The following is an 11,480-nucleotide window of genomic DNA, read 5'->3' as shown; positions in this document are numbered from 1 at the left end:
TAAAGCATAAAAATACCATAATATGTTTGAAGATATTTAAGAAACATGCGAAGTTCAATAGCTCTCCAATATTTTGAATTTGAAATGCAGTATCAATTTCAGCCGCTAGTTGTCGATATGACGTACTGCACCTTTAATGGGGTGGTGGAATGGATCGTTTGGTTGTGTTTATGGGGTGCAAAACAACATGTCTTCATGCTTCGTTTTTTAAAAATAGCATTATTTTTCAAATATTTTTTACACTGCTTTTTAGCTAGCATTAAGGCCCAATCCCAATTCTATTTTCTACCCCTTTGCCTACCCCTCGCCCCTTCCCCTTGCCCCTTGAAACAAAGTGGGAAGGGGAAGGGTTAAAAATGTTCCCCTAAGAAATGGGACACCACTACTACACTGTCATACGTCATCATACGTTGATACAGTGACAGTTTCGCCGTTTTCTCCAACATTACATAACTAATTAAACTCGATCTGTACGTTCTTAACTTTAATGCAGAATTTAGATATTAGCCGTCGATCACTCCCTGTCACTGACACTGCGCTCCGCTGAAACTCGGAACCGGCCGTTTTTTCTCTCTCTCAACCAACCTCTGTTCCGGATTTGTAAACTACATTGAAATTATGGGTGTGTGATACGACGATTTTTGATTGTGGACAAATAAAAGGTCATTCTGTTAGACGCAATTCTGGTGCCTCCGTCTCAGTGTACTGTACATTCACATCAAATGATAACTCAGCTTCAGAGTTTCACTCAGGCAGGGGCGTAATTTCCACTAGGGACACACTTTTCAAAATCCCCCACTTTCAAATTGTTTTGTTAAATTAATGTCTTGTACTGTAGAATTCACGCTCAGCACCGCCGAGAGTTTAGCGCCATCGTTTAAACGAAACCGAAAGTAAAACGCGCGCGCACATTCAAATATATTCATATTCATTTGGTGCTCTTAAATTTTTTGAAGTTGAAGTTGGGAGCACCAGTGCTACTAAGTAAAAAAGTTAATTTCGAGCCCTGTAGATAAAACATATATTTTCTAATATCGTGCAATCAGCGCTATCCGCTAGCAAACTTTAGCGATTTTTTTGCAAACGTTTCTTTACAGAACATCACCGTAAACACAAACACAAGATTGAAGGTAATATACATATAATGAAAAATTATCATAAAAATCTTTATTAATGGCAAAAATTACTTACATTTATGGGTCTGCTTGCTCGAGTGAGCAGCCATGTTGGAAATTTCTCTTAGCCCTTCGTTTGAAGTGAGGTCCCGAAAAATCTTCGTTTGGAGGGCTATCTAGCCCTTCCCCTTCCCCCTACCCCTCCAACCAAAAGAGAATTGAGACACCCGTACCCCTACACGTGAACGCGCCAAACGGAGGGGTAGGGGAAAGTGTAGGGGTAAGGGGTAGAATTGGGATTGGGCCTAAAACGGCTGGTCGAGCTCCTGTTTCTGTGAATTGGCTCTGATTGGTTAGTTGGCCGAGTGTGTTGTGATTGGCTAAACTGCCTCTAGTGCGCGTCTAAACGACCCGCCCCTCGTCAGCAGTATGTTCTGCGGTTGTATTGTAAACAATGGCATCGTCTATATTGTTTATCAGTTTGACACCGAATGAGACGCAGAGGATATTAGTGAAGAGGATTGTGCAGAACTTGTGCAAGCACAGCTCTTAATGGTAGGCCTATGTTTTTGTTTGTTGTTGTCTCATACTTTTAGATACGCTGTTATTATGTTATTGCTTATGCTAGCTTTGAATATAAGGGTTTATCATGATTAAAGCTTTAATACAGAACACCAACCGCATACACGCCCGTGTTTAACGCTTGTCATAGCTATGTTAAAATAGGTGTATACGTGGAACAGTTCATTGTTGGAGTAGCTGAGCTGAATTCATTAAAATGGTTAGAAAAATCAGATTCATACAGCATATGAATAGATTTTACATGCACTTCTAGTTTTCTTCCTCTTCTAATATTTAATCACCCTTCCTTGCATGTTCCTGGGGGCGGGGTTATCTGGGTGTATGATGTCATTAACCCAGAATTATTTTGTTGTAGTCTCTTACCAGCAGTTCTCTGTAGGCGTTGCTATGCTAATTTTGTAAATGACAATTTCTCCATTTGCACTGAACTTTGAGCTTTGTAATTTTGCAAACTTTGTTTATGCTCACACAGCTACATTACACACTAACAAAAGCTAAAAAGGTGAAATCGTATTATATGACCCCTTTAACATATTATACAGATAAAATAGACATTAGTTTGAATTCACAAGCATTAAAACTTTTGATGGCAAATGAAGAATGATGGACATGTAAAATATGGTTTATATATCTCAAAATCAACTTTTTGTGTAACTGATACAAAATGTAATTAGAATTAATCTAATTGAGAAATACAATTTCTTAAAAAGTAAAACGATCACATCTCAAGCTAGGAGAGAACCATGTGCAGATGAAGTGTAAAAATGTGTTTATTTGTGATTGATAAAATTTAGTTAGTGCCCCCCGTCCCCATAGTGAAGCAGAGATGTAAATAAAAGTGTAATATACTAAATGAAACAAGTGTTGAAGTGCACCAGGGATTCTCAGTTTATCAAAATTCTAAAGTGTTTACAAACTTTCAAGCAGCAATGTATAGGACTGAATGAAAGCCTTTACAATTTAGATCCACATTATTCCTGTCAGAAAAAATAATAAGGTGCCTGTAAATGTTTAAAAATATTCAGTAATATTAATTATGCTATAAAATAGAAGAGAATGTGCTATTATGAATATAGTCATGGCAGGACAGCGTTGTTAGGCCCATTATTCACAATAAAGCAAGGCCTTGAGTACCTTAAGCATTATTAAAACTGTTGAAGTGGACAGCGAAATGACCACGACAGGAAAACATAAGAAACCTTAAAATGATTTATTAGAAATAGTGTTATCTAACATTTGGATAAAAAGCCAATTAAAAAATACTTCTAAATGTCTGTTCAGTACTTCCCATATAACAGATGACACAATTTAGTAATTGTGGTGCAAATGTTGTACAAAATATAAAGTCACCTTGCACAAAATAAAATGTGCAACACTTTTTACTACCCAAATATGAATATATGGCTTTATAGTTATGTGTCATGCCATTAAGGGCACTGCGCTTTGGCTGTTTTTTTAGACATGGGACAGTCTTGAGCACTTATTGTTTTGTGCAGTGCTCTCAAGTGGCCAATACCACAAGTGTGGGTGTTATGACAGGCCCAGTAAACTCATAAACCAGTGTCTATGGTTTTTACCAAATCTCAGATCAGTTTTACACTTTTGTAGTCATTTTAATGTTGTTTTTATGCATTTTTGACCAGCAGGCATCACCAGTGTGTGGTGTTTTGAGCACAAACAGTGAATCATTTTGTGAAGCAGTTCAGTTGATCAAGTTAATCAAGTTTCAAAAAAGTTGTAAGTTTGTTTCAGTTGTAATGAAATCATTCTGATTGATGATCCCAATGTAGTGTTTGCATGAATGCTAAATAAAGTGATTGATTTGATGTCTACATTTATGTGTCACAAGCTTCAAATCAGATTTGATCTTTTGACATGCACACACTGCACAAATATACAGTTTTGTGCTTTTTGTTTTTTCTTTGAAAAAGTGAAACAATCACACATCGTCTTATCAGGGATTCTCACTGTAGTAAAAAAGTAATTTTTTAAAATGCATTTATTTTACACTAAGCATAGTTCAAGTCTATTAACATAATGATATATCACTCGAGACATACTGTTATGAAAATTGTGATTAAACTTTATTTGGATTACTACTTGTGCACAGTGCACATTTCTTAATATTAAGCCTAAAATGTGTTTTAATGTCATTATTGATGAGGACTGTATAATCTTAATAATATTGATCTTTAAATGTAAAATATTTAAAGTGTACCTAAAGTATACTTGCAATAGTTCCACTTTAGCACAATCAAATACTTAATTGTATCTTTAGTTGGACTTCAGTGCTACTTCCGCACAAGTAAAGTGCATTAAGTACAAAATTAGTTGTTCAAATTTAGCAGATTTTAAATATACCAGTTTGGTATACTAAAAGAACAATTGCAGGGTATTTTTAATAAGTATATAATATGTAAATGTATTTGTAGTATACTTAGCAATTAAATAAATGTATTTTAAATTAATTTTATTATATTTATTTTTTACTAGGGTAGCTCTGGCCCTTGAGGTCTTTCCTTGAGGTCTCACTTTTCTGAGAGTTTAGCTCCAAACTCACCTGCCTGTAATATTCTGGTAAGCCTGAAGACCTTGATTAGCTTGTTCACATGTGTTCACATATTAGGATTAAGCTAAACTTAATAAAAGTGGACCTCGAGGGCCAGAGGGCTGAGAACCCCTGATCTGGAGTCTATACACAGCTCCTAGGTGGCGCAAGCTGTTTAAGTGCTAGGTGAGGGTGAAAAGGGAAGTGCACAAGTTACTATAAATACAGTCAAACAGCTCAAGATCCAGGAAGAAAAACGTATTCAATGGCCGCATACGCAACAACAAAAATATTCTACATTTCAATTGAGTTTTGGCTCATTTTAGGTGAGTGTTAAATGTTGTGCTGTGTTTGTTACTAATGAATCCTGTTTATTAGTTTCTAATGGCACAATTTATATTTAGCTGTTTGTATTGCTTTTATTGTTTTTTATATGAAGACTAAAAAATAAAGAAGCAATTTAATGTTAATCCTGGACATAACAGTTTGTGTGTTGTTTGTTTAGGTGTTGAATGCATCTTCGGTAAGCCAAATCATGTATTAACTATTCAGCCTGGAGGATCTGTCACCATCCCATGTCATTATGAGGAGAAATACACACTGCAGAAGAAATACTGGTATTTAGAAACTGATAAGTTTAGTATATACACAAACACAATGGAGGAGAATCTGTCAGTAATTGATCATCCTGATCAGAGTCTCTTTACTGTGACTATGAGAAACCTGCAGATCAAACAGACTGGACATTATTATTGTGTTGTGGGTACTGAAGGACAATCGGCTGTTGCATATAAGTTTTATCTCAAGGTTCAGTCTGGTATGAGATTTTGCAATTGTTTTAATCACGTTCTCATGTCAAATTCTCTGACTTCACACATATGTATTTTAGAATCTATGTTTGTGTGTGTGTGTTCAGCTCCTGATGTGTCTGTGGTGAGCAGCAGTGTATGTGGACATGAAGGTGGTGATATCACTGTTCAGTGTCTCTACAGTTCTGAATATAAGAATAAACTCAAACAGTGGTGCAGATATAAAGATCAGCGCTGTTACACAGTGGGGAGGACTGACACATCCCAGAATCCATCAGTCCAGATCATTGATGATGGGAGAAGATCCTTCACTGTGCTGATGACTGGACTGAGACTGACTGATTCTGGCTGGTACTGCTGTTCTGTAGGAGAGGCACTGAATCCTGTTCATCTCTCTGTAACTGGGGCAAAGCCAGACAAAGAAAAAGACACGTCAGTATTCGAACATTTCTCACTGACATTTCATTTTCCTAGAATCTTCCTCTGCGTTTTTTCATCATGCTGTAGTTCCTCAATTTATTTAGCCTTTTACTCTAACAATCATTTCCTCATTGCCTTCGTGATCTTTCTTTTCTGTTTCCTTTTTTATCTTTGCAGAAGTGAAACAGGATGTCACGAGAATAATAATAACCCAACTGAAGCCATTGACAAACTGCAAAGGCACTACATCTGTATTGTTTAAAAAGTAAAACTTAAAGGGGTCATCGAATGCTAAGTTCACTTTTACATGTTGTTTGAACATTAATGTGTGTTGTCAGTGTATGTACAAATCTACCCTATAATGATAAAAATCCATGCAGTGGTTTTTAATTAATCTGTAAAAATAATATCCCCTTTTTCAAATCGAGCCGTTCTCAGATGCCTGTCGGTGTGGCGTCACACCATCAGAGGCCGCTCCCACAACAGTTGATTGACATGAGCGTCTTACCTTAGATCAGCTGTAACAGTCCGCCCTCTTTGTTTCAATGCCGGAGCAGGGATGTAAGTTAGACAAGAATATCTCTGATTGAGCGATTGAGGTGTTGTGTTGCTGGATGTAATAATGAACATAGTGGTCGTCATTTACTCCCGACATCTGAGCTGCTGAAGATGGAGTAGATTACGTTTGTTTGTGAAGGGAATGCGCCTCCTGATCTCCATATATCCGTCTATGTTCGCTCAAATCATTCGTGATCCAGCTTCACTTACAGAAGAAGTGAGTATAAGTATTTTTTATGAATATTTGCGATCGCCTTTCCTAATAATGTGCTAGTTAGCAAGTTTAGCGGCTAAAGTAAACAGGCTCGTTTTTCCACAGAGAGAAGAGAGGGGCGGGGCGAGTAGAGCTCATTAACATTTAAAGCAGCCTCGACCAGAATGAGATGATTTTTGCAGAGCTGATTTTGACAAGGTAAAAAGGGTGTTGTTTTACACAACCATTGAGAATTTTGGTAACGCTTTAGATTACAACCCGCAAAGAACTACGTAAGTAAACTGAATTTACGGTGTATGTTTCTGCAATTATAGTGCACCTATAAAGAATGTACATGTAGGTATAAGGGAACAATATGTTATATTTGGGTAATAAGGGGATAACAAACCAGATATTCAACCCGCAAAGAACTACGTAAGTAAACTGAATTTACGGTGTACGTTTCTGTAATTATAGTGTACCTATTAGTATGTATGTGTAGGTATAAGAGAACAATAGGCTATTTTATGTTTTGGTAATTCGGGGGTAACAACCGGATATGCAACCTGCAAAGAACTGCGCAAGTAAACTGAAGTTACAGTGTATGTTTCGTATTTATATTGTACCTACGTGTAAGTATAAGGGAGCAATATGTTACGTTTGGGTAATAACGGGGTAGCAAACAGATATCCTACAAATAATTTATAATGGAATTACTTAAAAACTTAACAGGTACCTGTTCTGTTAAATCCTAAGTTTGGTGTATCTATATGTAAGATTTTTAAAATTACTGGGAAATTATACTCTTGTTCCATGTAGTTACAGAGTAAGTGTGCCCTCTGCGGGCTGTAAATTAAAGTGGCGATTGTTCCCCCCTTGTTCAAGGAAGTTACAGGGTAGGTTCAATACATAAACACACAATCTGAAAATATATCTAAAAATATTTTTTTTATAGTCGCTAAACCTAACGTTAACTATGACTGAACAGTAATAAAAATATAAAAAACAGGAAAGTGCAATCACAATCATTTATTTATTGCAAAAATGTCAACAGCCATACAAAAAAGTAATCCAAATAACGATGCGTTTGCAGCCGCAGTCCTCTCTGGCGGAATACAGTAGGTTTGAGGTGCAGTAGGATGAGAGCAGAATTTAAATTGTTAATCGCTGAAAATATTATCCAGATTATTGTCTTGATCCACTCCTCGAAGGCGCCCGCGCGTCATTCCAACACGTCTCAGCAGAAACACGGCATGTCGTAATCTGTGACGAATGCAGGCGAGAGCCAATGAACGTCCGATTTTCCTGTCGCAAAATGCACTTTAGCATGGGTTTACGGCTGTTGCTGCTGGACTCGCTGCTAGAGATGGAGATGAAGATCGCCGGACAAAGCCTTGAATTTGGTTCTGGTCCTCGCAAATCGTATGGATTCTGAAGATCTGGGTTACAGCACACAAATAAAATTGTTTAATTTGTAATTATGTTGCGTGTTCGGTGTATTTTATGGTTCTATTGTTAGTCACAGCATGTTAGAGAAAACGCCTCTACATGTATACTTATGTAGTTCTTTGCAGGTTGAATATCTGGTTTGTTATCCCCTTATTACCCAAATATAACATATTGTTCCCTTATACCTACATGTACGTTCTTTATAGGTACACTATAATTACAGAAACATACACCGTAAATTCAGTTTACTTACGTAGTTCTTTGCGGGTTGTAATCTAAAGCGTTACCAGAATTTTTAACCAAAGTATATTATAGACTTTTCATTAAGACCTTAAAGAATCATATCAACTTGTGGAAAATGGGCATCCGATGACCCCTTTAAGGTAATTCTACGACAGAGTTAAAATAATTTGTAATGAATGTTTATTTCAGATATGCCTTATTTTCTGGTGCCTTTTATCCAGCTGAATTAGTCTCACATCATTTTTGGAGCTTGTTGAATGAAAATATTTTAAAATGTTTATTTCCCACAGAAAAAATGAACTCATGACTGTGGGGCTTCTAGTTTCTGTGCTTCTGCTGTTATTGATTCTGGTCTGTGTTTTCACTTGGATATGGAGACGGAGACCCAGTCAGTTTGACCTCCATTTTATGTTTAAAAAATCACTTAATTCCATGCCATTTTATAATATATTTCAACAGCAGTATATTAATTCTGTTAATGTAAAAAAATGTTGTTTCTTCTTTTTTAAAATGAAGAGAAAGACAAACATCAAATCAGAGACAGAGACGGCAGCAGAACCACTGACATGGTAAGTCCTTTAGTTTATGAGAATCTAGTTATGAAAATGTTTGTATGACAGTTGCTGTGGCTTTTATTTTAAAACTCTAATTTCTTTTTCTGAACTGTTTTATGAGACTTAAGAACTCTGTCTGTGTCTATTCATGCTTCAAAACCTAGCCATTCTGTCAGTAAATGCCAATGCTCCAAAATGTATTTTTTAAAGATCTGAACTTATGGTTTTAAGTTTTATGGTTACAAAAAAATAAATATATGTATATTTAGAGAATTGAGTCAAAGTAATTACTCTCTTTGTTTCCCTCTTCTGGTTAACACAAAGGTTAGCAAACGATGCTAAGATCCATCTCATCAAAACCAATCAAAAAACATTTTAGAGAAATTTAAAGAAAATCTTTTTTTTTTTTTCCTCTCTCTCTTTCTCTCTTTCTCAAATGCATTACCTTAACCTGTAGTTTATTAAATAAGTCATATGTTGATTTCTTGATATTTCTTTTTTTTATTGTTTTGTGTGTGAAATGCAGATCTACTCTAAACCTGAAGATCCTGTGATATACAGCAATATAAATGATGAAAAACCTAATGTAAGTAGAGCAGACATGCATTGATGTGATGAAATTTCAGACATGAATATATGATGTTTATTATACAATCCCCTTTTCCACTGTATCCTAACAAGGACAAAGGCTACTACAGTACTATTGATTATATTCCTGGGAGTAAAGCAGTGAAGCCTCCAGCAGATGGAGCAATATACAGCATGATATACAACACTGTGGGTCCACACTGACAGCAACAGAGACAAAAACACAAGAACACACTGACCAAGAGAAACAAAATCATTTGCAGATGACTGTCATCACAACTTCTTATGTAGTTTTTTTTTTTTTTTTTTTTTTTGTATTATAGTATCTCTGTGTAATTTTTTCACTGTAAAAATGTTTACTTTAGTAAGTTTACTTGTACAGCATTTTGCTGTTTGCATTAATACAAACAAGCATATTTAAAATAAAATAAAAATGTTTTGCAGTTGAATGTGTCTTGGTTTTAGGTTGTCCTATGCTTTGCTTTCTAATAAGTGCACAGTTTTTGCATGCAGCTCTGGCAGTATTTACACATCAACAAAGACGGTCTGCTCATATTTTATATATGTGTCACACACGTTGCACTCTGTGGTCTGATCAAAAACAAACAGCACTATAAGTGGAGCAGAAGTCAGTGTTTCTGCTTGAATGATTAAGCACTGCTTATTATTTGTTTTGTGGTTGATTTCTATCTTACACCCACAGTGCAGATTCTCACATAATTTTTTTTTCCGCTCGGAAATTCAGCATGCTCATTACGGGAACCACTGCAACAGAACTGTAATTATATATAAGAGTTCAGATGCAAAAGCCCCTAAATCCATCTGACGTATTTCTTTAAAAGTAGCATTTCTTTCTAGCTACTTTGTATAGTTTTCTGTGTAAGTACTGGTACTTCTGATTGGGCTGAGGCTGCAATTTAGCAAGAAAAAATGTGATTTTCATTCTTCATTCTGTTCAAAAGTTTTCACCCCCTGGCTCTTAATGCATTGTGTTTCCTTCTGGAGTATCTGTGAGCATTTGAACCTTCTGCAATAGTTCCATATGAGTCCCTCAGTTGTCCTCAGTGTGAAAAGATGGATCACAAAATCATACAGTCATTATTGGAAAGGATCCAAATGCACAAAACTGCTGAAAAAACAAAGAATTTCTGGGACCTGAAGGATTTTTCTGTAGAACAGCAGGCAGTTTAACTGTTCAGAAAGAACAAGGGACTCATGAACAACTATCACTAAACAAAAAAAAAACAAAACAAAAAAAAAAAAAAACAGCAGCTGTGGATCATTCAGGAAACAACACAGTATTAGGACTCTGGCAAAATAATTAACATTTTGCAGATTCTGCAAGGCAGTGGGGGAGCCAGGGGGTGACCATGGCCACCACTGACCTAAGCTTGGCCACCCTTCTCAAAACTGCAGTTTTTGTCCAATTTTTTCCTTAACAAGGAGTGCTTTTTTTTTTTTTTAAGATGCGGAACCGCCTTATCTCTTTACGACCACATAAAATGGGTGACTTTTGAGACGCCTACTTCAACTCAAACGAGCACCAGGCGTGAGTCAAATGAGTGCAGAAAATGTACAGGAGCCAAATCTACTTCAGTAGAAACAACAGTGAACTGTGGCTATATGTAACACAAACTTTCCTGTGCTGTCAACCATTTCTCTGTGCTCACGGCACACACTCTTCAACTTTACACGAATATGAGGTGCATACATATCACTTATCATAAAAAACACACACAAGAAACTATGAGCATACAATGTAGTTCTGTCATCAGTTAAGTCATGATATTACCAAAAAGGTGATTAAAGCTACAAACTGCATGCATGCATATACATCACATTAATGAACATTTCTCAAATGCATGTACTAAAATATATTCTGCAATTCGAGCTTCAAGGCGCAAGCTGATAGGCTATGTGTTTTTTTTTTTTTTACAGTAAATGTGAGCACAGTGCATTTATATTAGAAAATATGCGCTACTTTGTTTTTCTCTCATTAATTTGTAAAGTACAAATGAAAATAAAACCATTTAAATGCATAAAATAACTCATTTTACATTCTGGCATTTATGTGCTGTTGACTTCCGGCCTTTTTTACATTCATATCACTATTTGTATGTCTTATCCATGAGTGTGCAGTGTTGGAGAACAAGCTTTTGGGGGTTTTGAGAACCCCATTACCAAGCTGACTGTGCAATAGTAAGCCACTACAAAAATTATCATATTCACTCAGTATTACATATATAAAAATATCTCAGTTACAATTAAGTAAAAATAAATCGTATTAATTGCCACCCCAGACTGGCTGCAGGCCCCTCCCTTGCCACCCCTATGAAAACATCCTGGCTCTGCCACTGCTGCAAGGTGTATGTAAACTTTTGACTTGTTTGAGCCCATTCTGTACAGAGAAAATAACAATAT

At 36.2% G+C, this 11,480-nt stretch overlaps 1 protein-coding gene across 2 annotated transcripts; it reads left to right on the top strand.

Annotated features, from left to right (window-relative positions):
• The first annotated feature begins 4,375 nt into the window (after positions 1-4,375).
• On the top strand, positions 4,376-9,465 carry LOC127158059 (polymeric immunoglobulin receptor-like). 2 transcript variants are annotated; one of them, XM_051101198.1, is made up of 7 exons: positions 4,376-4,571; positions 4,751-5,062; positions 5,162-5,486; positions 8,208-8,305; positions 8,434-8,486; positions 8,998-9,057; positions 9,153-9,465. In XM_051101198.1, the coding sequence occupies exons 1-7, from the start codon at positions 4,511-4,513 to the stop codon at positions 9,261-9,263; spliced, it is 1,020 nt and encodes a 339-aa protein (XP_050957155.1). In that variant the 5' UTR covers positions 4,376-4,510; the 3' UTR covers positions 9,264-9,465. The 2 variants fall into 2 exon arrangements, 1 of the variants encoding a protein (XP_050957155.1); XR_007826053.1 differs by lacking the exons at positions 8,208-8,305; positions 8,434-8,486; positions 8,998-9,057; positions 9,153-9,465 and adding an exon at positions 6,352-6,473 and having other exon boundaries at positions 5,162-6,249.
• The last annotated feature ends 2,015 nt before the right edge of the window (positions 9,466-11,480 follow it).

This window comes from Labeo rohita, unplaced genomic scaffold (assembly GCF_022985175.1).
Source record: "Labeo rohita strain BAU-BD-2019 unplaced genomic scaffold, IGBB_LRoh.1.0 scaffold_132, whole genome shotgun sequence".
Classification (NCBI taxonomy): Eukaryota; Metazoa; Chordata; class Actinopteri; order Cypriniformes; family Cyprinidae; genus Labeo; species Labeo rohita.
Note: the sequence above shows the minus strand (reverse complement) of the source record. Positions and strands in the feature narration are given on the sequence as shown.